Below are 25356 nucleotides of genomic sequence, written 5' to 3'. Positions count from 1 at the left end.
AGGGAGGGGGTTTGCATTTTCCATTTCAAGGAAGAATCCTGCAATCCTGCCTCCTTAGCAGACACCTGTCTGTTCAAACCAAGACAGGGCTCACAGCTGTGAGGGGTGCAGTGTTCCCACTGCCTGGATTTCCTGCTGGCAGGGCAGGAAGGGTTTGGGCAACCTCCTGCATCCACCCCCTCAATGAGTTAATCTGCAGGGAAAAGAAACAGTGCCAGGCCCACCAGCCACAGGGGTGGTTTCATGCTCATTCAGAGCTAAGAGCTGTGAGGCTAATTCCAATAAATCAAAGAAATGTACTTTGTTTCTTCTGTAATCCCAGCTCTTTCTCCAAGCACAAGTCAGTGGGTTTAACTAAGGATGAAGAGTGAGACATTTGTCCCCGACTCCATGAGCCACTTGGTATTTGGGGCTGATTCTGCTGCTTCCAACGGGACCTAGAGTTTTCTTAGAGATACTTTCTATTAAAAAAACAAAGTGAAAATAACTCATTTGGACATGGTGAAGCTTAGAGGTCACAGCTGGCATCTGACTTCTCCAGGCTGCTCAATTCCAACCCCGGCGTGCTGGCACAGGGCTCTGCTCCAGTGCCCCATCCAAGAAGTCCTGAAAGTAACTGTCAGGGCAGGAGCACAAAACCCTGACGTGGGGAGAAAAAGCTGCTTCTTCCAAAACCTTTATCTTCTAAAGGACACGCTTTTTTGTAAAGAATTAAACCCCTCAGGGAGGGCGGCTTGGAGTCTGCACCCCTCACCATGGACAAAGGGAATTACAGTGATCCCCTGGCTCTAAGAGACCATCTTCTGGCAGGAGGCCAAATTTGCAAGGAAGTCTTCCAGAGCAGCCAAATGATTAACACCAAACTGTAACTGTAAAATGTAATTAAAAAGAGCAGCCTACGTGCTGCTGGAGTAACAGCAGCGGGCGGGGAGGAACGTGGAATAAGAAAGATTTGTGAGGTGGAATAAAAGCAGCAGGTCTTGGAAGAAAGGGCAAAGTATTCACACAGGAATCATCTCTTGCACTCAGACAAGTTTCAGCTAAACCAAGGAGTTCCCTCCTACAAGAAAAGACTATCCACTTTTTCAATTTTCTGCTCCCCTTTCTGCACATCTAGAAGCAAATAAAGAAACCCACAACAGCTTCCTCCCCACTGCCCCTCCACTCTCTGATTTGAACACTGCCTTTGGCTCCTGCTTTTCCATTCCCTGCCCGACAAAACCCCTCCGGAGCTCTTTTCTTCCTACTCACATGTGGGGCTGCAGTTTGCTGCCAGCAGCCAGCGGGGACATTCGCAGCGCCACGATGAGTGACAGTGCCACGGCAGGAAACTCCATCGCGGCCGCTGCTCTCCCTCCAGGTGCTTCCAGAGGTTATCCCGGGAATCCCGCAGCCTCCTCCAGCACAGCTCCACGGTTCCTCCTCCACACACAGGCTCCTGCTCCCAGCGTGCCAGTGTCTGTCTGTCTGTCCTTGCAGAGGACAAAGGTATGGGAGCACAGGGGAGTGCTGGCAGGGGGAGAACGGATTTATCCTTCCTGGATGCTTCCTCCCTCTCGGGTTCCGCTCAGCGACTTTCTTCACTCCATTGGAAATTACAGCGCAGGTTGCAGCTGGATTTTTTCCCCCCAAACCAAACCCGGCTTCTCACGCTCGTTTGCTCGCAGTGAAATGCACTGAAGTGACTTTTCCTCCTGGGATTTGCTTCCTGACAAAGCTCCAGGACCTGGGGGCTCACAGGACCTGGGTTGTGCCCAGCAGAGCAGCCCCATGCGGGCTGAGCTGCTCCGGAGCTGCCATCCCCTTCCCGAGGCACTTTGAAATCCAGCCTTTGGCAAGGGGAAGGAGAAGGAGGAAGGAGGGCTGTTCTTCTGGCAGGAGAATCTCACCTCGCAGGGGCTCTTCCCGAAGCAGGCAGGGTGATCCTTCACTCCATCCAGAGAGGCACGGGCATCCTGAGCTGAGGAACTCCGCACACACACACGCACCAGAGCAGCTTCCCTGCGGCTCAGGGCAGTAACAAAACTTCCCCCTGCCTTTCCCAGGTCCAGCTCCTTTCCCTCACATGCTCTCCTGCCTCTTTCCTCGCTGTCAGTCAGAAATCCCTCCCACGAGCTGTGCCCAGCCCCGAGCAGAGGAGGGGGAGGATGCAGGGATGGAGCAGCGGTGCCTCGGGGCTGCTTCTCCACACGCAGCTCTCCTGCACTACCCAAGGCTGTGTGCGGACACACCAGCCCAAATCCCTTTCCCAGAAGCTCGAGAAACATCCCACAGAGATTCAATCTTGCCCATGCACTCCAACAGATATCAAAATTGATTGCTTCCCAAGGAAATTCTGCTGGCAGGGACACCTCCAACTGCACACAGCAGCTGGCACAGCGGGATGGGGAGGAGGAGAGCAGGGATGCTGCACTAAACATCTCAAGCACCTGCCAGCCAACCCTCCCCAAGGGCCAGGAGGAATCAGAGCAGCAGCCTGGCACCTCTGAGCTGCCCCAGTGCCCTCCAGAGCTCCTTTGGCCTGGGGCAGGTACTGATTTCCATCAGAGAGGCAACATAAGAAGGAGGAAGGCTGGGATAGTTTCATGGACATATTTTGTGGCTGAAGGACAACCATTAATCAAGACTAAAGTCCCCAAGGGCCATGCCCAAAAGCTGCTGGCTCTTGGAAAGAACTGAAGCAGCTGCTCCTTACACCAGAACCCTCCCAAGGTCACAGCAGTGCCATAAATCCTCGAGTAAGAGAAAAGAGCAGGTGAGGGGGGTTAATGCTTCCACTTAGCAGTAAAATATCAGCCAAGCCTAACGGATGGGAAGAAAACATCATTCATTCTTCCTTGATAAGAAGGGCAGCTACATAAAGATGTTTTGTAACAACAGAGAGAGCTCCAGGATACAATAAATCCAGGCCTCTCTTTTTCTGTCGGGGATTAAAAAGTTAGAACTTTCTTACAGTAGGAAACAGGCTGCTCCCAGTTAGACTTGCAGGGATTGCTCCCAGTGGGCAGGGCTGGGAGTCGGGCTCCCTCTCCAGGACACGGCTTGAGGCCAAGGATGGGGATTGATTGGTCCAGCCACAGCTGCCACGCTGCCCCAGGTGAGAATCCTGGCTGTCACACAGGTGGGACACAACTCACTGCAGGGGCCTGGCTGGCCACTCTTCCAGCCACAGCCACCCCAGCCAGGCTCCCTGCAGGGAGAAGGTCCAGTGGGAAGAGCTGCACTTTGAGGAGCGAACCAGCACAAACTCAGCTCTGCAGTCCTTTTAAAGTCCCTTCAAAGCCAGGAGTGACCCAGCACAAACTCAGCTCTGCAGTCCTTTTAAAGTCCCTTTAAAGCCAGGAGTGACCCAGCACAAACTCAGCTGTGCAGTCCTTTTAAAGTCCCTTCAAAGCCAGTAGTGAGGTTTCCCACCTAAAGAGGCCCATGTGAGAGCGGGGGATTCATGGGACACATGTGAAAGACAGATATCTGAAACCTTACCCTGTCTGTGAAGTCAATTTAGCATGTTTTCAATTTTATATCATTTCCCAGCACAGCCGCCCGCCGAGGATGTCATCCTCTGGCTCCGTGAAAAACAGCCCTGAAAGTGGTCCAAGATATGATACAGCTCCATAAATACTGATGATAATATCTGCAATCATGCCAGAGACCACAGAAACTGAAACATTAACATGCCATTCATTCCCCAGCATTATTTAATCTTTGCTATCAGTGTGCTGGATGTGATATGGGCGCCAGGGCTCTCCAGGCACAATCCTGTCCCTATCCCACCCTCCTCTGGTACCTTCCTGAGCTCTGTCCTGATGATATTTAAGGATCTTGCACATCTGACCCAGATCTGTTTCACAGCAGCTGTGCCTGAACTCTGTAGACCCACACATCTTGTTCCTTTATGGGTATATGAGAGTCTTGCCCAGACCACCTGGGCAGAGCAGAGCAGAATTTTGGCTGAGCTCAGGGCCTCCCACTGTACATTGTGTGATGTGTGTGGGTTCTTGTCCTAGCCCTGAAAATCCACAGCAGAGCTGAGACAGGCCTCATACACCTCTGGGTGTGCAACCATGGTGGCACCTGGCACCTCATACAGCCCCAGGTGTGTGACAGCAACGACACCTGGTACCTGATACAGTTCTGGGCAGGGGATGGTGAGGCATCCTTCACATGGTACAGCCCCAGGTTTGTGATGGTGACAGTGCCCAGTACCTGGTGCAGCCCCAGTGTGTGACAGTGATGGCATCTGGTACCTAACCCAGCTCTGAGCAGCAATAGTGACAGCACCCACGGCCTGGTGTAGCCTCGCTGTGCGATGGTGACAGCACCTGACACCTTGTACAACCCAGGCGCCCGATGGTCACAGCACCTGACACAGCCCTGGCCATGTGGCAGTACCTAGAACCTAATCAGCTTTGAGCAAGGGATGGTGACGGCACCCACCGCTTTGTACAGCCCCGGCTGTGCGATGGCGACGCTCCCAGCAGCCGTCGCTATGTGACGATGACAACACCCGATACCAGGGCCTCATCCCGCATCCCGTACCCCGCCGGGTTCCGGCCGAGCATCCCGGGCGGGGCTGCAGTGCCGCCTCCCGGCCCTGCGCGGAGCGAGAGGCGGCTCCGGCCGCTCCGCCCGCCCCGCTCCGCCCCGGAAGGCTCCGAGCGCCCGCCCGGCGCCGCCGCGATGCTGCAGCTGCGGGACGCGGACGAGTCCGGCCCGGCCGGCGGCCCCGGCAGCCCCGGCAGCCCCGGGGCCGCCACGCTGGTGCCGGGAGGAGCCGGGCCGCCCTTCGAGCCGGCGGCGCCGCCGGCCCGGCAGACGCTGCGGCCGCTGAGTGTCCGCACCGCGGGCCGCGCCGGCCGCCTCCGCCAGTACTTCGTGTTCCGGGTGCGCGCGGGGAGGGGCGCGGGGGCGGCCGCGGGCACCGCCCGCACGCCCTGACCTCTGCCTTGTCCTCTGCCTTGTCCCCCCGCAGCCCGGCACCATCGAGCAGGCGGTGAGCGAGATTCGGGTGGTCGTGCTGCCCGCCGAGGACGGGGAGGTGCAGAGCGTGTGGCTGCTCACCGAGTGAGTTCCGCGGCGGGATGGGATGGGACGGGCGCTGCGGGCGGGGGAAGAGGAGAGACAGGACAGCCTCGGCCCGCGGGGTAGGTCCAGAGCCGCACAGCCCACGGCGCTTGTTCTGTATCAAACCTGGTGGATATTAACGCGCGCACGAGGCCCGGAATGGCCCAGGCTGGCTGCAGCCGTCATTGTTTCATTATTTCTTTATAACGCAGCTCTCCAGCTCCTGATCAACACTCCTGAGTTAACCCCTTACCAAATCCAGTCCCATAGAGAAGCCACTGCTGCAGTAAAGCACGGTCACAGCTTTAATAAACTGACCCAGAGCCCCGTGTGTGCAGCAGGGCACAGACCCTCAGCCCTGCAGATACAAAGCAAAGTGACAGAAGATACAGCGTCACCAAGACTCCAGAGTTGTTCTCCTCAGCAGTTCTCCTTTCTGCCAAGCTCTTGGCTGTCCCTAGCCAGGAGTACAAAACCACTTAAAGCTCAGTGGCGTTCTCTCCCCAGAATCGATCACTGGAACAACGAGAAGGAGCGCCTTGTCCTCATCACCGACTGGTCCCTCCTGGTCTGCAAGTACAACTTCATCAGCCTGCAGTGCCAGCATGTCACCAGGATTGCCCTCAGTGCTGTGGACACCATCTCCGTGGGGGAGTTTGTGTTCCCACCCAAATCTCTCAACAAGTAAGCAGCCACAGGTTATTGGGAGCAGACTGAGCTGTCAGCCTGACCACTGGAGTGATCTGAGAATTCTTCCTTTTGTTTGCTTAACTTTGCAAACAATTCCTGAAGCTTTCCTGTTAGTCTTCAGGGTAGCTGCTGGTTTGCTGGGGTAGAGTAAGTAGTTGCACTAACAGCAAGTTGCTCAAGGACTTTCAAGATAAGAGGAGTAGATTTGGGAGTAGAAACTCATCACCATTACATAATGCAGTAAGTAGTAGTAACACCACCTCAGCATGAGTAGAAAGCTGTGACTAGCAGGTCCCCTGCACACAGGGGCTGTCACAGGCTGTGAAGGATGGCCAGGGTGTCCCAGTTTCTTCACTTTCTTGCTCTCAAGCTCCTAAGAATGTCCCTTTGGACATCCCAGGGGCTGAATTATTGCATTTCTTTCCTTCAGTAAAATTTATTATCACTTGTATTTCAAGATAGCTTCTGGTTCCAAGTGGGTCATTTTCAGACGGAACATTTTTAGGTTTAGTTTAGACAGAACATTTTAACCTTGCTCAAAGCCAAGTTTTACCCTGTTCATTCTGCACTGTCAGGAGGGAAGGTGTCGGTATCCGCATCCAGTGGGACAAGCAAAGCCGAGCCTCCTTCATCAACAGGTGGAACCCCTGGTCCACCAACATCCCCTACATGACCTTCACCGAGCACCCCATGGCAGATGCTGACGAGAAGATCTCATCCCTGTGCCGGGTAAGGAGCTGCTCCAGGCAGCTCATTGAGCTCGTAGGGTAGACACAACTTCAACACAACACAGCAATTAAACAAAATCAGTTACATCAGAGGTGGAACTGGCAGCTCCATCTTTCCAGTCTCCAAATTTTGATTTGCAAGGTGGCCCCACTGCCCACTTTTGTCAGCCACCCATAACTGGATGAAACACAGGAGAAGCCAAAACTTCCAAAGGTGCAGTGTCCTGTAAAGCCCAAAAGCAAATGGCTCTTGGGCAGTTTCTGCTCTTACTTACCTGATAGGCTGATGGACTTTTCATCTAGGACTGCCAGCTAATTAACAGAGTTTAATTGCTCACTGAAAACCTTCACTGAGGTGAAGCACCTTTTTGTAAAAGGTGCTTCCCTCTGAAAGTTTGAAATTAGAACACTATTAAGCATAACACATCAGTGAGCAGAGCAGAACCACAGTCAGAAATAAGCACCTGGTCACTGATAAATCTTTACCCTGTTTAAGTAACACATCAGCAGTGTCCTGTGTGAAACTAACTGAATCACTGATGTTAAATATCAGACTGTGACTATCACAGCCCATAGAGCCCTTACAGCTACAGCTTTAATGCTAATCCTTCACCATTCCCTATCTGCTTAATAGCTTGTAAAACAATACAAAAGCAAGGTGATTTCTTTTCTTCCAGCTGGAAAACTTTCAAACACAGCTGATCCAGGCTGTGAAGAAAGCCCACAAGGAGGGCCCAGTGCCAGGAAGTGCTAACGGGGTGTTGGTGCTGGAGCGGCCCATCCTCATCGAGACCTACCTGGGACTGATGTCCTTCATCAACAACGAGGCCAAGCTGGGCTACTCCATGACAAGAGGCAAAATTGGATTTTAAACCCCCTTGTGTGTCACCTGTTCAAGGGCAAGTGAGTTGCTGCTGGTGGTGCCCTGGGGAGAGGGTGCTGAGGGCAGAGCACGTGATAAAGTTGCCAGGGGAAGGAAAGGAAAAGAAAGGGGGATGTTGTAGGACAGTTCCCAGGTTGTTTGGGGAATGCACAGGCTGGATTTAAAGCAGACACAGGGTGGTGTCAGCCTTGTATTTTGTACCTGATTTACAGCCCTCACTGGTCCTTATGCAGAGTGAATGAGCTGTGGTGTGTTCTGTGTCCCAGAGCCTGCTCTTCCCAGTCCATCAAGTGCCATGGAACCTGCTGAAACCCTCAGAGCACAGCAGGACCTTGGTGCCATTGGAACCTGCTGGATCCCTGTGTACGGTGTCAAATCCTGTTGTGTGCTTGGGACTCCCTTGTGTTGTTTAGGAGGAATTGCTGTTCCAATCACCATGATCTCAGAGCTCTGATTAATGCCTGTTAGGAATTTTCAAAGCTGTCAGTCAGTCTTTAACAGTATTTGCTAGCTTTTGCTAAAGCTGCACTGTTCCACCTGCTCAGCAGCAGTTTGTGAACTCAGTATGCATTTCTGAGCTTCTTGTGAAAATCCCTCTTAAGAACCTACTGGAACTTCCTCTCTACTTCTGTTTCTTTGCTGCAGCCACAGAATAAAGACTGCTGTGAGAGAACATTGCCAAAAGCCTCACAAACACATTTGCCTTCAAAGCTGTTCTTTGTAGAACTGAAAAGGAATTCTATTTTGGTTAGATTGATACTCTTAGCCATTTTTCTTAAATCTACTCTAGTTTGGGCCAGGACTTTTTAATGGAGACAGAGAAAACTTTCAGCACTGTGTGTTAGCCTTGATTCATACATTCCTGCCCTGAACCTCTCATCCAGGGATGAAATTCAGAAGATATTACAGCTGTAATTGCTCAGGAGGTGACTCTAACAAGCTTTTTCCTTGTGCATGACCTTCTCTCCATGCCCTTCATCAGAGCTGGATGAACACTGTGCCACAGTGGTGGGGGTTTTTGATCTTTATGTAGGTGAATGTTTGTCAAACTCCTTTTACAGTTGGTCCTGACTCCAGCTTTCCAAGCTTCTCCATGCATTTTTTAAGTTACCTGTTCAATTTTCATTAACCTTGCAGTAAAGTTAAAATTTCAACTCTTACTTGGTATTTGTTCTTCATTTTCTGGAGACTGAGGCGGTGAAATTAGGTAACAAAAGAAAAAACATCCAGTAAATTCCTACACAAGAGGTTCCCTCCTTGGAAGGACACAGGGGAAAACAAGGAAGGATATCCAACTGCTCCTTCCCTGCCAAACCATCCACTCCTATTTGGCACCAGAGTTGGGACAAAAACTCCCATTTCAGTTACCTGTAATTCAGCATCTTGAAGTGTCAAATTGTGATCCCTCTGGCAAAGATTCTGTGTAATAAATCCATGGTGGCCCAGGTACAGTTACTGTCACCCAAAATTATTTGTGTGCAAGTAACAGTTTCCTTGTGCTGGGATAAATCATCACATCACTGATCACACTGAAACAGACTTTCAAGTGCAGAGGTGCAGGTTTATAGTTTGTAACTATCAAAATATTTATTGGAAATAGAAAATTTAAATAATAGCTATACATTATATATACACAGAGCTACAGTTTTAGAAAATAAGGGTTCAGAGTTGAAAAAGATCAACTCCCTCAATATTCAGATTTTTTTGCAATAGACACTCATTCCTTACATTTCACTTGCTACATCACTTCATTCAAATGCAGTCACAGTATTTCACACACTGAGCTTGGAGTTCCTTCAAATAAATAACATAAATACAAACACTTCAGACTGGGCAACAGGTTTTCACTCCTTTCCTCTTTCTTCCTCAGACTTGGGAGCAGTTTTAATGCATTTTAGTTCTTTTATTTTACCTCTTCTCTTTCCAAGTAACACACACAGAAGTGGTCCTTACTCAGGAGCAGCATGGAGTCCCCACTGGAATGCCAGGAGAGAGACACAATCTGGAAGTCACCTGCAGGAAGAGATCAGTGTGTCAGCCAGGAGCTGGCAGCCCATCCTCCTGCTGGAGGAAGAGGCAGCTGAAATCAGCCACACAAATCCCTGCTGGCCCTGTGCTGGCCCTGAGGCATTTCCTGTGTCTCACTATGAGCTCCTCTTTTCCTGAGGGTGAAAACACCTGTTTTTAAGCAGCTCCAACAACACACCTGAGCTATTTCCAGGATAACACTCAGATCAATTTATAAATGGAATTATAGTTTTCACTGAGTCCAGGTTCTTGACTTCTTTTCTGTTAGGGTCGGGATTAAATGTGTGAGATGGTATTTCTTGTTGGGACTCAGATGTTTATTAGTTCTTACCCATATTACAGTCTCACAAACCCTGAGTTCTGCAGCATTTCACTCTAACAAACTAGAAGTAGAGCCCCATCTCTCTCTCTCTACAAGGCCTTTTAAGGATAAACTGTCCAATTAAGAAATGACACCTAAATGATTTTACTTCTAACATAATAACCAACCACCCGTGCCCCGCAATGTGAACTTTTTTATCCAATTCCACAAAACCACCCAAACCTGTGAAAGAGAAAGGAGAAGCCTCCACTCTAAAACCTCCATCTTACTTTATATATATCACTATATTCTAAAACCTTAAACTCTTCAGTTTTCCACCCTGTAATATTACACATTTCTCTTCAAACTCCACACCCACAATCCCAGTTCTGTCATTCCATTTTGGAAGCTTCTCCACAGCCTCAGGTCAAATGCAGTGTTCTCTTGGGGAGAAACTTTTTCCAGCACAGAAAGTCTAAAATTCTCAGCACCCAGGGTTCCAACAACTGAACAGCTGCTGAGAGGTCGTGTGCTCACCTTCCCCAGGCACCTTCACAACGACACAGCCAGCTGGGGACCACAGGTACACTCTGCTGCTGCCTGTGCACACAGCCAGGCGGGGCTGGCAGGGGTCCCACTGGAAGCACTGGATTGTGTACAGCTGCTCCAAAACCACTGCCAGCTTCAGCTTCCTGATGTCCCAGATCCACACAGCGTTGGGAATGTTATCTGCAGAGGAAGCAGTAATTGTGTGATAGCTGGAGGATTAAAGGGTCACATGTGGTTTTTCTAAATGCACAGGAACAAATTAGTACGACACAAACCTTTAGGTACACCCCAGGGTTAGCACCACTTGAGTTTTGCCAAGCAGAGCCTTCAGGAAATATTGCAAAAAAAAGGTAAAAGTGATCTAGTCCATCTCCCAGTCCTTCCCTGGGTTTTATCACATTTGTCTGTCTGATGGGTTTTGCACCTGACCCAGAGCTTTGGCATCCAGGCACAAACAGCCCCTCAGGACCAAAGGGAACATTAATTCCATGACTTTCACTATTCAGGAAGTCAGAATTCCTCCTGCTATAGGTTGTGCAGAGTTATGCCTTTCAAGAGACCCAGGCTTAAGTGGGAAGATTTGTTTAAATTTCAATACAGCGTGCTCATACAAACTTGAAGAAATATAAAACCCCACTATTTTCATTAAAAACAGAGCCAAGGCTGAGTTCATGCCCTGATCAGCAGTTCTGACAGCTCACAACAGTTAACACACACTAGGAAACAGGCTGGGATTCCTCTGTAGTTACACATCTCACAACAGAGCTGATTTTACAGGGCTGTGACTCTTTTTATAGTGCAAAGGATCATTTCTGCTAAGGAAACCCCCACATGCCCCACATGGTTTCTCCTCTAAGGCAGGGCAGTCGGAACTTACCATTTTTGGTTGCCAGGAAACAGTTATCAGCACTGAAGGCCAACATCCCAACTCCCACTTTGGGATTTGCCTTGTCAGCAACTGGTTTGATGTAGTGTAAAGAAACTGGCACTTGGCAAATGTCATCTGGAACAGGAAATAAAAGTATTTCACTAAGTGAGCCTGGATGGACAATGCATTTATATCCAACTGCTAAAACCCCTCATCTCTGAAGTGATAGGACCATATTTTACTCTTCTCCAAGATATTCCAATCAAAGTTTCAATTGCTTTAAGATACTACATCTTCACACAGCCACCCTACTACTACTCCTGCCCTTCTACAGAAAAGGAAAGGCTGGAAATTCAGGCAAGACTGAGATTAAATCAGGAAAATGAGGAGAGATTAATTTTTCTACTACCTTTTAACTAGTACTTCAAACACTGTTAATCAAAGGTGATTTACAGTGCCACAAAGACTGAGACTGATTTTTACTGCCCTAGAGAACATCCAGAGGATCTGTTCCACCATCCAAGGGGCAGAGTTCACCTACAATGTTTATTTAAAGATTTCCCAAGGCAAACTCAAGTGTCTGGTTTGAGTAAACTTTGGCTTACATTTACTCTGTGTGCTGAAGAGAGAACTAGCCAATGCTCTTGTTGGAGGGAAAGAAAGTCTCTCTGGGTCAAGAGTTGGGGATTTCTCCACTTCTTTATACACAATCTACAAAGAAACAAGTGAGAGCTCTACAGAAGGGCCTCAGAGAGTTTGAACATGGGCTGTTACCAAATACCCACATCCCACTGGCTCATTTGCACATTTAGTACATATCAGCATCCCCTGGTTCATGAACAGAGGAAAGGGCTTCAGTAGACAGATTTGGAATCCAGCATTCCCAGTGAATCAGGGGCCATTTGGAACCATGATCAGGAAAAACACTCCAGAGAATAAGCCCCAGGGAGTGCACCTCATTCATTACTTCTGACAGCAAATTAAATCATCCCCATTACAGCAGGAACATGAATCTCATTTTTACAACCCAAAATCTTTAATCTGATTCTGTCACAAACAAAGTGCAGCGCTGCAAGAGGAAAATAGCAAAAATATTTTAGTGTGCCTGCAACATATTCCTGAACACAAGCACCAGGATAAAACACAGCAACTGCAATTCCTGTCTGTGTAGTGGAGATTAACAGAGCTATTTCCATTTGTTTTCCATGACATATTTTACACCTAACTGGAAGTTAAGGCATTTTTCAGCCGTGAGAAGCTTTGTTGAGGTGCTTTAATGGCTCGTGCCTGGCTTCTGGCTAAGAGGCAGTCATGTGAATATTGCAGGCTTACAATCCATACACAAACTCCTCCAGGAGGTCTGTTCAGTCCCTCTGCAATGGCAAACAGCACCACACACTGTTCTCATTACCTCCAGGGATGAGATCAGCTCAGGATTTTGGGAACAGCAGCTCTGCACCTGCTGCCAACAGCCCAGAATCTGTCAGGCCTTGCAGGTACAGGTATAAAGGATAAAAATCAATGCTGACAAATGTTCCAGGAAATGCCCTTTAGGTGAGCTGGATGAGCCTGTCCACACAGGATGGAAAATCTGAACACAATCCAGTTCCAGCACTGTTTAAAGTTAGGAATTGTATAAAGCTGAGACAAAATCTCTCCTGTTCAGCTTTCCAGTCTGCCATTGGCTGCACACCCAAATCTGTAATGCAGCCACCACCTACACCCAGAATACACTGGCATGTGACAGGAGCATCTCAGAATCTATTACTGCTCCAGAGAGATGATCATAGACCCATATTCCACCAAATTTGAAAGGATTCCCACTTTTTTGTTACACTCCCAGGTTGCCATGAAATTTCCCAAGCCCTGGCAAGAAAAAAAAAGACAAGTCTCCAGAATTAAATGGACTCAGCATCATCCTTCAGGTACAAACAGCAGCACCCAAGCTCTGCTAAGGACTCCATGGATTTGGGATCCACACTTACAGTCTTTTTGCTGGTAATGATTGCTGGATGCTCAAGCTCTGTGATCTTCTTCCATGTCACATGGTTCAGGATACGAACCTGGCTCAGGAATCGTGGCAAGGGGAGACTGTTAGGGCAAAGTTCTTCAAATGATTTAGATAAAAGAGGGAGGAAACACTTCTCACCTTTTCATCAAAGCTGCCAATGGCCAGGAACTGGCTGCTGGGACTCCAGGCAATTGATTTGATGCCCAGGGGCCACTCGTAGGCACGGTAGGAGGAGAGCAGCCGCCCATCCAGGGAGTACAGCAGCACCTTGTACTGAAACACAGCACAGCCACTCCAATCCAGCAATGCTGATAAAAACCACAGGCAGGCTAATCATCCTGCCAAACTCTGCCTGTTTATCATGCAACTTAAATACAAAGGTACAAATGGTCTCTTATCTATGAGTTAAGAGGCTTCCTTGCTCTCTTTTTGCATGAGTACTTTCAGTAACTGTAAAATCACTGTCAGTGCAATGTCAGTAAAGCTGTAGAAAACTTACACTCTTCCATTATTCTTTCATTATTTCAATAGCAGCTTCTGCAATGTTTACAATTTTTAACAAGATAAATTAGAAATAATTTGCTGTTATTGAAGGTTTAAAGAACAGTGACATCCACTTGCAAGGACACCCATCCCCAACACAAGTGTAATATTTAACAAAAGCTCGACTCACACCCTTTTATGTTCAAAAGAAACATTTTAAACACTAATTATTTTAGTCACTGCTTTATACATGATGGCCTAAGACCAGCTTGAGCTCTTCAAGAAAATAATCTGCTTTTCCCCTTACCTCTAGGCATGTGTCCCATGCTGCCAGCACACAGCCATTGGGAGCCCATTCAATCCCAAACAGATCCTGGGTTTCAGTGTCAAAATGCTGCCCACAAAAGAGAAACCACAAAACCATTTGAAAGATAACAACAAATCCTGGTGCATCTAAGCTGACAGAATGTTCAGTTTTAACCTTTCAAGGACTACCACAAACACAAAAGAGCTTTTTGTATGCCAGAGTAGCAACAAAAATATTTCCTCTTGTAATACATGCTGCATTCAGTGGATCTTTGATCCCCTCTACAGAAAAGCTGAAAGTTTCTATACCTTCAAATGAACAGCATTTCATAAGAGAATTAAACTAGTTACACTGAATCAGTCAAAAATCCAGGAGCCTAATTCCTTGTCTTAAAGCTCAGTACAGGATCACATAATCCCAGAACAGTCTGAGCTGGAAGGGACCTTACAGCTCCTCTCATCCTATGGGCAGGGACATCTTCCACTACCCCAGGTTGCTCCAAGCTCCATCCAGCCTGGCTTGGACACTTCCAGGGATGGGACAGCCACAGCTTCCACTCCAAGGTTCATTAGGGAAGAGCTCAGGAACATGACAAACATTTAATGGTATTTCTGTCAGCTTCTGGTAAGGCTCAGAATTCCCAAATTAGAGGTGACACAGGATACAGACAAGTTCTGTGTGAGGTTCAATGGCCCAGATCCAGCCTGTGGCCAATACCAGCAAGTACCAAGCACTTGCTACTCTCACTGTTTCTATTGTGTGTGTGCAGTATGTGCAGGTAACTCCAGAGCAGAGGGGGAGTAGAGGCAGAGCCTACCCTGAGGAGCTGCCAGTTTCTGCACACGAAGATGCTGATGAAATCCTTGCAGTCGCGGCGCTCCGCCACGGCCATGTAGCGCCCGTCCTTGGTGAAAGCCACCCCTGCCATGGGACAGAGTAATGAAAACTGGCATAAATTGAAATCAGACAACAAGGCAGAAGAGCTGATGAGTCTCCAGCGAGGCACAGTTACCCCCAATTCAAAGCAGAACTAAAAGAGGAGACAGAATCTCTTCACAGAAGGTCACATTAATCAAGGCAAAGCACAGTGTTACTGATTCATTGTGTCAGCAATTTTTAAGCTCAGAATGTACGATCTCTCAGGATGCAGAGCTCCAGCGTGCTTCAAAACACATCTAACCACTGACAGTTGTTATATAAACTCAACAGATTTCAAATAACCACTTCATTTAGCCTGGCTAAATGGATCAGTTATGCAACCATCAGGTCTCCACCAACTCCCAGGCATTGCTCCCCATCCTCCTGGATTTTACGTGGAATACATAATTGTCTTTGTCATCTCTGGGATACAAGCCTTGGGCAGGAAACTGCTCACCACAGCCATGTGGTCTGACAGCCCTGACACAAGCTTCCCTTTCCAGCCTTTCCATATGCAGAAGATGACAAAAGTCACTTTGGATTAACGTTTTTCATGGCAAGCACATCCAGCATAATTTAATGTCTTAAAGGATCCCTCAAAGGCAAACACAACATACATGCACATGTGAAGAGCAGGCACATGGATCAGCTGCAATCCTTCACTCAGACACCACAACCTGGCTGCAGGTGCTGCTCAGAAGGGACAGGACCAGACCCTGTTCCCAAAAATGGGGTTTGTCATCACATTAAAGTCATTCTCCCTTTCTGCCACATTAAAGGACCATTCCCAGCCAGGTGTGTGACACTTACCTTGCTGGCATGCTTTGGGGTACTTGATGTAAGACACAGACTTGGTGCACAAGGACCACACCGTGATTCGCAGCTGGCACAGAGACAGGGAGCAGTTTTGGTTATTTGTGTAGATTAAAAAAAATTAATAATATTTAACAGGAAAACATCAACCTAATTCAGCAAAACAAAGTGGATAAATGAAACTTCTGTGATTAATTAATTCTGCAGCTATTTTGTATAACAGATGACCTGGGAAACAGCTATGAGGAATTCTTTCCCTATTTCTGGCAGTTAGCAGGGAATTTACCCAAGCTTACACAAGTTCTCTAGATGAGGATACAAAATTCACAGCACTGATATGGAGCAAACCTCTTCACAAACACTGAAGTTCCTGACATTAGCACAAACATCTTCCCAATGTATTGCCCAGAGTCACTGTGCAGTTGGAAAAACAGAATCTGGAGGAGAGATGGGGAGTGTCCGGCCTTTATGAATGGATGACAAGTTACAGCCCCTTCAGAACACTGTATCCCTTGGGAAAAGGCTACCAAGTATGAACATTGAGCTGGATTTTACAATATTTAGAAACCCTCAGCTTTGATGGCTGATTTGTGTTTTGCTCTTCCCTCCTCAGGCACAAAGAAGGAGGCAGCCTTACAGAATTACTGAACAATTCAGACACCCAAAACCTGCTATGCAAAGCAAGGCTTTACACTGGTGTTTGGGGGATTTCTGGAGAACTGTGCCTCCACAAGCACCAAGGCAGACCCAGCCTCCCCAGAGCTCCCCAAGGTCACAGCTGCACTGCAGGCTCTGCCTTGCCATCTGCACATTACCCAATTAAAAACAAATACTCCCTCTCCCTTAGCAACGGCAGCCCCAGACACATGGGCATTCACCAGGATGGCACGTGAACCTTTGCATTTGGAGCTGGAGCAAGGAAAGTTTCCAGGCTCAGGTTTTTAACTTGTGTTGTCCTGCATTTTACTGCACCAAGGAACAGCTACAGGTAGGACTTTTTCCAGTGAAGAAACTATCACAAAGGTGTCTTCCCCTGAATTATTGAACACCAAAATTAATTCTGATCCATTATGTAAAACACCAGCATTGTGCCCATTTCCTCCTCCTCCCACACCCCACAAAGTCCAGCAGCACCCCAGCAGTCCCAGGAAGAAGGTTCTCCTACACCTTTTTGCAGGTTTGTCCTCAACACAGATTTTCCTTCCCTGAAGTACCTGGCACTGTTCAATGGTGACAAAGGATGCTGAGGGAGCAGCCTATGGATCTGCTTCACTGGTAACACTGCAGGCTCTGTGTTGCAACAGAAGTTGGAGGTTTTTCCCTTGCTGACATGATCAGTCTTGGTGGGAAGCAGAATTCGAGGGATTTACAGGGTTCAAACCAAGCTTCAGAATCCCAATAAACACTGCCTCCCCATCACAGATCCATGGAATCCCAAACAGACCCTCCTGCCTTACACATCAGGAAACTTCTGGGATTTGAAGAAGTAACGCAGAAATCTTTCTCCATGGAATCACAGAAGGATTTGGGCTGGAAGGGACCTTAAAGCTCATCTTGTCCCAGCCCCTGCCATGGACACAGACACCTTCCAGTAGACCAAGTTGCTCCAAGCCCTGCCCAACCTCACCGGAAAGGATTTCTTCCCAGTATCTCACCTAACCCAGCCCTCTGTCAGTGGCAAGCTATTCCCCCTTGCCCTGTCACTCCAGGCACTTTGCAATTGTCTCTCTCCACCTTTCTTATAAGTTCCCTTCAGGCACGGGAACGCCACAATGAGGTCACCCCAAAGCTTCTCCTCTCCAGGCTGGACAATCCCAGCTCTCCCAGCAGAGCTGCTCCATCCCTCTGATCATCTTGGGGCCTCCTCTGCAGGAGCTCCAGGTCCTTCCTATGCTGGGACCCCAGGGCTGGAGGCAGCTCTGCAGGTGGGGTCTCACCTGGGCAGGGCAGAGGGACAGAACCTCCTCCTCTAAGTTCAGCAGCTCCTGGAGGAACCCACGCGATGAACATTAATCAACTTTTATTGATTAATGACCCTGGGGCTGCTCACTTCCGGCCACCCAAAGCCAGCCTTGTCAGTCTGCTCCTCAGGCAAGATTTACTTTAAAAATACCACCACAATGCCTCCACACATTCCTCTGCAGCAACTGCAGCACTGAAATGCTGCTGGGGACTATTAATTGCATCCCTAAATGCACTGGCTGCCCTGCCTCCCCTGAGCAAAACACACAGCACACATTCTCCAGCCACTTAATACAAGCTTAGCAGCTGCAGGCTTTGAATGCTCAGGGCTGGATCATCATTTTTCCTGACAAAGGCATCTGAGTGCTGCTACTCATCCTCATGAACAGCTCCCTTGGCCTGCTGGGCATCAAACACATTCCCATCCTGGACCACACTGCCTGCTCCAAGCCTCAGGAGGCAACACTTTGCTACTCATGTTGAGCTCAAGAGCACACAAATCTCTGGAGATGGGACACAGCACATCCTGTGCTGACCTCCCACTGTCACCTCTGCCCTGCTGAGGCCCAGCCAGAGAAAAGGCAAGGCTACCTTTGTTTCAAAGTATTTCTGCATCCATCTGTGCTCCATCACAGAGGCACAGAATCATTTAGGATGGAAAAGTCCTCAAAGAGCACTGAGTGCAACTATTTCCCCAGCACTGCCAAGGCCACCATTAGACCACGTCCCCAAGTGCCACATCTAAATGTCTTAAATCCCTCAACGGATGTTGACTCCACCCGTCTCTTGAGGGGCCTGTCCCAATGCTTGACAACCCTTTCCATGAAGAAACTTTTCCTAATATCCAAACTAAACCTCCATTTGCTGTAGAAACAGCAGCTTCTCCAAAGGGTCAAGGTTTCTGACTCCTGAAGGAGACAATAATGGTTTACCTGCTCTTCACAGCTGCACACATACTCCTGGCACTGGATATTTCAGTGCCATCACACCCTGACACTGCTATGGGGGCACTGCCCTGCCCTGTGTGCCCCAAAACACAGACAACAAACTGCCCCAGTGCCTCTGCAGCACTGGGGAGAGCCCACAGAGTACAGCCAGCACAATCACACACACAAAAATACACCCACAAAAACCCAGACTACAACTAAACAAGATGCCTCTAAGTGTCTGAAAAGCAAAGCCCTCATCTTCACTCCATCTGTCAGCCACAACACACCTTTAAACATCTAACGAGATCATAGAATCACAGCCAGGAAGGGACCTTAAAGATCATGTTTCAAATCCTCTATTCACAGATTCATTGAGGTTGGAAAAGGCCACCAGCATCATCAAGTCCAACCCAACCTGTGCGTGATTCCCACCTTGTCACCCAGCCCAGAGCAGCAAGTGCCACCTCCAAGGATGGGGACTCCACCACCCATCTCCCTAGGCAGCACCTTCCAATGCCTGACCACCTTTTCCATGAAGAAATTCCTCCTGATGTCCAAGCTGACCCTACCCTGGCAGAGCTTGAGGCTGTTTCCTCTCATCCTGTGGTTGTCTGTTCCACTCTCTCCGCTGCAAGGGCTGCAGGCTTGGAGGGAAGCACTCAGATACATTTTATAATTCCATTGTAACTTCTCATCCAACTCACACAACTGGATGGTTTGGTCTAGTGCTAGGAACATTCAAAACCAAATCATTTTGCTTCCTGAAAGTAGGATCCTTTTCTGTTGTTCCATTTGTGCCCACTCAGACATTCCTACAGAGAAACTTGCATTATGTGCTTAATGTATGGATTTCACACCCCCTTCCCTTGTGTTTACAACTGAATTGTGACAGAAAGGGAAAACCTTCATATTCCCACCTGGAACATTCCACAATCCCATTTAAGTTGCCAAAATAAATGAGATGAAGAAGATTAGAAGGATTATGTCACAGCTTGCAGACAGGATCAGGAGCAACAGAAACAGCAAACGCAGAGGGTGAGAAAAGAAACCAAACGCTTCAAAAATGACAGGAAATTTCCATTGCTGCTCATTGCCTTTCTCAGGGAATTCATGGAGAAGGAACAATTGTTTTTATAGAAGGAGAACAGCCCATGATTAGATAAGTCCACAGCAAGCCCTTCTCCACTGCTCCTTTTGGGGGATACTTTCTCTTCAGCATAGATGACTCAATTGAGTGGAGTTGTCAAACTCAAATCCTCACAATAATGGTGTCTGAGAAGTTTTCAGCTGTTGTTTTGCAGTGGAAAAACAAACCAAAAGCAGAAGCATTTTTAAAATAGCCTAAAAACAGCTGAGAAATAAAAAGTATTTAGATGGTAACGTGATAAACAGTGGCCCAGGACCACGGCCCGATGTTGACAGCTCCAGGCAGGTGTAGGACTGGTGATTTTCAGCAGACAAAAACACACTTTTAAACAACCTACAGCTCAAATGACTGTCAACTCTTGTCCCAGACTTGACTGGGTCACTCAGCCCCCTTACATAGCAGTGTCTGTCAGCACTGGATTTCAGAAGATTATTCAGAGTACATTCCTCGCCAGGAAGCATTTTTCAGCCAACGCAGCCACGCACAGTTACTAAGGATTAGCTGGGATACACACAGAAACACACTTCTCCCTGCTGCTGGAGCTCCAAAGAAGCTCCTTAATGCTTAAGGACTTGACACGGAATGAGACAAGTACCAAGCATGTAGTTTGTAAGCACAGCTCTTCAGAGAAACACTCCAGAACATCTTCACACTACTTATCCCAAAATGTGAGGGTCATGAGGAAGCAGAGAATCCCAAGATGGCTTGGGTTGGAAGGGACCTTACAGCTCATCTTATCCCACCCCTGCCATGGGCAGGGACACCTTCCACTAGGCCAGGCTGCTCCAAGTCCTGTCTGGCTTTGAGCACTTTCAGAAACGTGAAGAGGATCCATTTGTTTTCCTTCAGATCCTTTACCTGAAGCTGTTGGTTAAGCTCTACCTGTGCCTGTAAATTCTGGCATTGGAAGGAGTCACATGGGGTTCAACACCTTCCACCAGACACACTGATAATGTGGAACTGCCTCCCAGAGTGGATTTCAGTAGAGGAGGAACACAAAGAAACACTACAAATTAGCTGATGAATTCCAAGTGTCAAAGGATGGTGCCACTGACAGGACACAGAGTAATAGCCATAAACTAAAACACAAGTTCCACCTCAGCATGAGGAAGAATTTCTTTCCATGGAGGGTGGCAGAGCACTGGAACAGCTTCCCAGGGAGGGCATGGAATCCCCCTCTCTGGAGGCATTCCAAACCCACCTGGATGCATTTCTGTGTCACCTGCTCCAGGTGACCCTGCCTTGGCAGGGGTGTTGGACTGGATGATCTCCAGGGGGCCCTCCCAACTCCAACCATTCTGGGATTCTGTAATGATTTTTCTGAGGCACTGGTAAGTAAAGATTGCTAGAAAGAAATTAGCCCAACCATAACCTTTAAAAAACTCAGGGAATAAGAAAGTTCCTTGTGAGCTCTCAGTGGAGTTCACACATTGACCTGAGGAATAACAAGTGGTTACTTGGTGCTGTTAGGAAGTGACCCAAGCCCAGGTGAGCTGGCTGACAGGGAACCCCCAAACCCTCCAGGCAATCAGTGGATTTGATAAGACACTGATATTAAATATCCTGAGCGCTGCCCACATCCATTCCCCCAGACTGTGGATTTAGCAGGGAGGGAGTAAACACAGCTCCAACCAGGGCCTGGCCCTGGCAGCTGTCTGACAACAGCTAATTTAGCAACCTGTTTACAGCTGGAAAGGAAACTTATCCCAACACAGATGCCAACTTGGCAAAGGCTTAATGAAATCCTCTAAGGTCAAACCGAGTTCTGTTGGGAGGCAATAAATCCTCCCTGGTCCACCCCCACATGCACGTGCCACGAGATCTTCTCTGGGAGCCTCACACAGCCCCAGCCTGCAGTTCTGCCTCCTCTGCTGCTGCCTGACCAGCAGGGATGGCTGCTCTGCCTCCAGGCTGGAACTCTGGGCTTGGTTTTAATTTTTATTGCTGCTATCAGGGCAATTCACACCTGGGAAAACTAAGGCCTAAACTTATCACTCCTATCTAGAGGGATGGTGGAGTGGGTCTGTACACACACACACTGCTGTCCACAGCCATATCCCACTAACACTGGGATTTGCCCCAAAAAAGGGGGAATCTTGCACTGCAGCATGTGAATTCTGTGCTAACCAGTGTTATGGCACAAGATCCTGTCACCTAAAACCTTTCCACAGGTTTGGAAAGAGTAAACACAAAAAGAAAGTGTCTCACATGCTGTTCTTGGCTATTTTCTGACCCTTCATTTTTGTACTCAATAACAGGAATCATCAGCTCTAATCCAAAAGGTGGAAAAGTCAGAATCCACAAGCCTTCCAGCAAACTGACCATCCATAAACCAATTTGGATTCTACACTAGTAGTATTCCCCAATATGGATCTTAACAAGCATTAAAGGTGTTATGATTTTAATTTCACAAGTGGTTCCACCAGCAGTCTGGCTCCTGTGTGTCAAATCTAACAACTGGGAAAATATTTTCAGGATCTGGATCTAAATCTCATCTCATAGGTCAATAAGCCTGTAAGTTTTAATTTAAAATCACTCTGAAACATTTATGGTTTGGGTTTTTTAACTAGAAATCCTGGGCTTCTCTCACCGTGCAAGCAACGTATTGGATTTCTAAGACTGCTGTGATGAATGCCATCAAAATCAAAAACATCAGGATATCTTCTAAACCACACAATTTTACCTTCAAACTTAAGTCCCCATTTTCTCCCTTCTCACCAGAAGCAAGAGGACAAAATGTTAGTGGAACAACCAACACCTAACCTGGAACAAACCCGAGTTGCACACAGAAGTACAGAGCTGCATCTGCGCTCTCCACCTCCGCTGCAGCTTTAAGGGCTTTGGGTTATTTTAGGAGGCAAAGGGCAGACAGCAACATCTGACACCGATGGGAGCAAGCCTGCACACTCACATGGAACTCGGTGGTGTTGAGGATGTGACGCCCGTCCGGACTCCAGCATGAGGCCACCAATCCCGCGGAGCCCTCGTCGATCTTACAGTGCCACTCCGGCTGCTCCAGGGACCAGACCTGGGGCAGGGAGCAACCAGACAGCGCAGGAAGCATCAGCTCAGCCAAACCTCTGCTCAGGAGGATTCCCTGCAGCTGGCAACAGGCTCCTGCATCCCAGCTCAGGGAGCTCAGCAACACCCAACCACCCGCAGCCATGAAGGACTGGCGCTGGATCCCGCTGCAAAAGTGAGTGCCATACCTCTGGGTGGGCATGGGAATGGCAAATGATGTGGGTTGGATTTTGTCTGTGACAAATATACTGCATATCCAACATTTAAACAGGTTTAGTCCACTTAACAAGCTTGCATGTTATTTATTTCCATAAGATAACCTCCAATTCTGATCTGTTTAGCTAGATATTTTTATCCTAAATATTCTTTTTCAAACTAAGATGTTTGTCATGCCTTTCAAAATCCTGGTGTGCTGGGTTATCCTCCAACTGTGTTATCAATAACATCAGGTGCTTCAGCAAAGCTTCAGACTAGTGCTGGCTGTTAAGCTCTCACTCACACCACACCCAAACCCCAGCAGGACACACGCCCTGTGCTCCTTTCATCCTCACCTGGACAACGCCCCGCTTGTACATGGCACACAGGATGAACAGGGAGTCCGAGGACCACTCGATGTACTGGATCTGATCCAGGCAGCTGTAGAGCTGCAGGATCTGCAGGGAGCTGGCATCCCGAACCACCAAGCGGTGCTGCACACACGAGGCCTGGGAGGGGGGACAGGGACAAGGCTGAGCTGGGGCAGGATCCTGGATGGAGCCACCAGGGCTGTCCCTGACAGGCTTGCTGTGATGCCAGGTTTAGTTCAGAGAGGGTCAATGTTGTGTTTACAAAGAAAAAAATCCTCCCTGTGGGTGGTGAGCCGCTGGCACAGGTTGCGCAGAGAAGCTGTGGCTGCCCCATCCCTGGAAGTGTCCAAGGTCGGGTTGGACAGGGCTTGGAGTAACCTGGGACAGTGGAAGGTGTCCCTGCCCATGGCAGGGGGTGGGACTGGATGAGCTTTAAAGTTCTTTGCACTCCAAACCAGTCTAGGATTCTGTATTCTATTCTATATGCACTGAGCTCCACTGCAAACTACAGTGAGAACTAACCCGGGGGAAAGGGGGTTTTATAGTAATAAATAGAATCCTCAATTCCATCACTGCTGGGTAAGTGACTCCAGTTTTTTAAAAAATTACTTTCTGTCTCATAACTTATTTTATTTCAAATAATCCCTTAATGCTTTGGGTTGGGAGGGACTTTAAAGCCCATTAATGGACACCTCCCACTGTCCCAGGGCGCTCCAAGCCCTGTCCAACCTGGCCTTGGACACTTCCAGGATCCAGGGGGATCCACAGCTTCTCTGGGCACCCTCACAGAGAATTCCTTCCAATATCCCACCTAACCCTGCCCTTCGGCAGTTCGAAGCTGTTCTCCCTGTCTCCAAACCGTTGTAAAAAGTCCCTCTCGCATCTTCACCGTAGGCTCCCTTCAGGTACTACTTAACTTAAAGCACTAATTCATCTAACCGATTAAGGTTAATTTAACCTAACTCAGGTCTCCGGTATTGACCCTTCGTGCCTCAAAGCCTCCCGGCAGCAGCCTCTGAGCTCAGGCCCGCAGGCTCCGGGGCTCCATCGCTGCCCCGGAGCGTCCGCCCTCAGCCCGGCCCGGCCCGGGGCCCCGCGCGGCGGCCGCTTGGGGGCCGCGCCAACCGCCCCGTCCCGGGCCGCACGGCCCCCCTGAGCGCGGCCGGCACTCACCAGGCATTTTCCGTCGGGGGAGAAGCGGCCCAGGAGCCCCGAGAGCTTGAAGAGCTCCGAGAAGTTCATGGCGGGCGCGGCGCCGCCGGGATTCGAACCCGCCGCGCTCCGCCCGGCCCGCTCCGCTCCGCCGGGGCCCGCCGGAAGGGGCGGGGCCGCGCGGGAGGGGCTGCCGCGGGGCACGCCGGGAGTTGTGGTCCGCGCGCCGGCCCGGCAGGGGGCGCCAAGCGGCGGGAAGCGCGCGGGAAAGGCGCGCGAGCAGCATTGGTATGCAAATGAGCCGCTAATGAGCCGGGTAATGACGCCGTTAATGAGCTGAGGGGGGCGCTCCCCCTCCTCTCCATATCCTCAGGGAACCCTCCCTTATCTGGCGCTTTTCCGCGGGCAGCCTCCCGCGCCCGGAGTAGCCGTGACTAATTAACCGGCCCTTCTGGCTAATTAATCAGCCCTCCAGGCTAGTCACTACTGCCGGCTAATTACCGACAGCAATGGGAGCACAGGTGGGATGTCCCGCCAGATTCCCCGGAGAGGACAGAGGAACTAATAATTGGAATAGAGATACCCCAGAAAAAGGATGTGAATCAATCAGTCAATCAATCAATTAATAAATACAGGCACACTATGGGTAGATCCCAGATAACCCCTCTCGGGGGCATATGCCTTTGGGAAATAGCCCCATCCGGGTGCAGCCAGCCCAGGGAGCAGAAGAGCCAAGGGGGAATGGGGAGGGTGACAGGGATGTCTGTGTCCCCAAAACACAGCCAGTGTCCCCAAAACTCTGCTCCCATGGGCTGAGGCTCCTCTGCACCCCCTTGTTCTGCCTTCACCCAGTGCCCCTCTCTGTACGCCTTGGCAAGTCACTGCTCGCTGGGGGAAACAGCTCAGGGAACCCCAGAGCCCTTCCCCATCCTGGGA

The 25356-nt window shown here is 49.1% G+C and overlaps 3 protein-coding genes across 4 annotated transcripts in view; 1 reads left to right on the top strand and 2 right to left on the bottom strand.

Annotated features, from left to right (window-relative positions):
- MEGF6 (multiple EGF like domains 6) overlaps positions 1-1337 on the bottom strand; it is a gene marked incomplete at its 5' end in the record, with an annotated part of 92343 nt that extends 91006 nt beyond the window's left edge. Inside the window, one exon of the mRNA XM_084220167.1 lies at positions 1252-1337. Coding sequence (XP_084076293.1) covers positions 1252-1337 — 86 coding nt within the window. The remainder of the gene's footprint in view (positions 1-1251) is intronic.
- Positions 1338-4659: 3322 nt separating this feature from the next.
- On the top strand, positions 4660-8760 carry TPRG1L (tumor protein p63 regulated 1 like). Of its 2 annotated transcripts, XM_084220099.1 has the most exons (6): positions 4660-4884; positions 4973-5064; positions 5572-5748; positions 6330-6483; positions 7160-7385; positions 7632-8760. In XM_084220099.1, the coding sequence occupies exons 1-5, from the start codon at positions 4681-4683 to the stop codon at positions 7352-7354; spliced, it is 822 nt and encodes a 273-aa protein (XP_084076225.1). In that variant the 5' UTR covers positions 4660-4680; the 3' UTR covers positions 7355-7385; positions 7632-8760. The 2 variants fall into 2 exon arrangements, with proteins under 2 accessions (XP_084076225.1, XP_084076224.1); XM_084220098.1 differs by having other exon boundaries at positions 7160-8759.
- Positions 8761-8940: 180 nt separating this feature from the next.
- Positions 8941-24568, bottom strand: WRAP73 (WD repeat containing, antisense to TP73). The gene is made up of 12 exons (XM_084220015.1): positions 24442-24568; positions 23254-23406; positions 22593-22709; positions 15641-15713; positions 14730-14833; positions 13913-13999; positions 13261-13395; positions 13097-13174; positions 11717-11822; positions 11121-11246; positions 10232-10423; positions 8941-9378 (listed from the first exon to the last, which is right to left on the bottom strand). Exons 1-12 carry the CDS (start codon positions 24508-24510, stop codon positions 9269-9271), a joined length of 1350 nt encoding a protein of 449 aa, XP_084076141.1. The 5' UTR covers positions 24511-24568; the 3' UTR covers positions 8941-9268.
- Between the last annotated feature and the right edge of the window lie 788 nt (positions 24569-25356).

This window comes from Fringilla coelebs, assembly GCF_963513975.1.
Source record: "Fringilla coelebs genome assembly, chromosome: 22".
Lineage (NCBI taxonomy): Eukaryota > Metazoa > Chordata > Aves > Passeriformes > Fringillidae > Fringilla > Fringilla coelebs.
The sequence above is the reverse complement of the archived record's forward strand: the minus strand, read 5'-3'. Positions and strand labels throughout refer to the sequence as shown.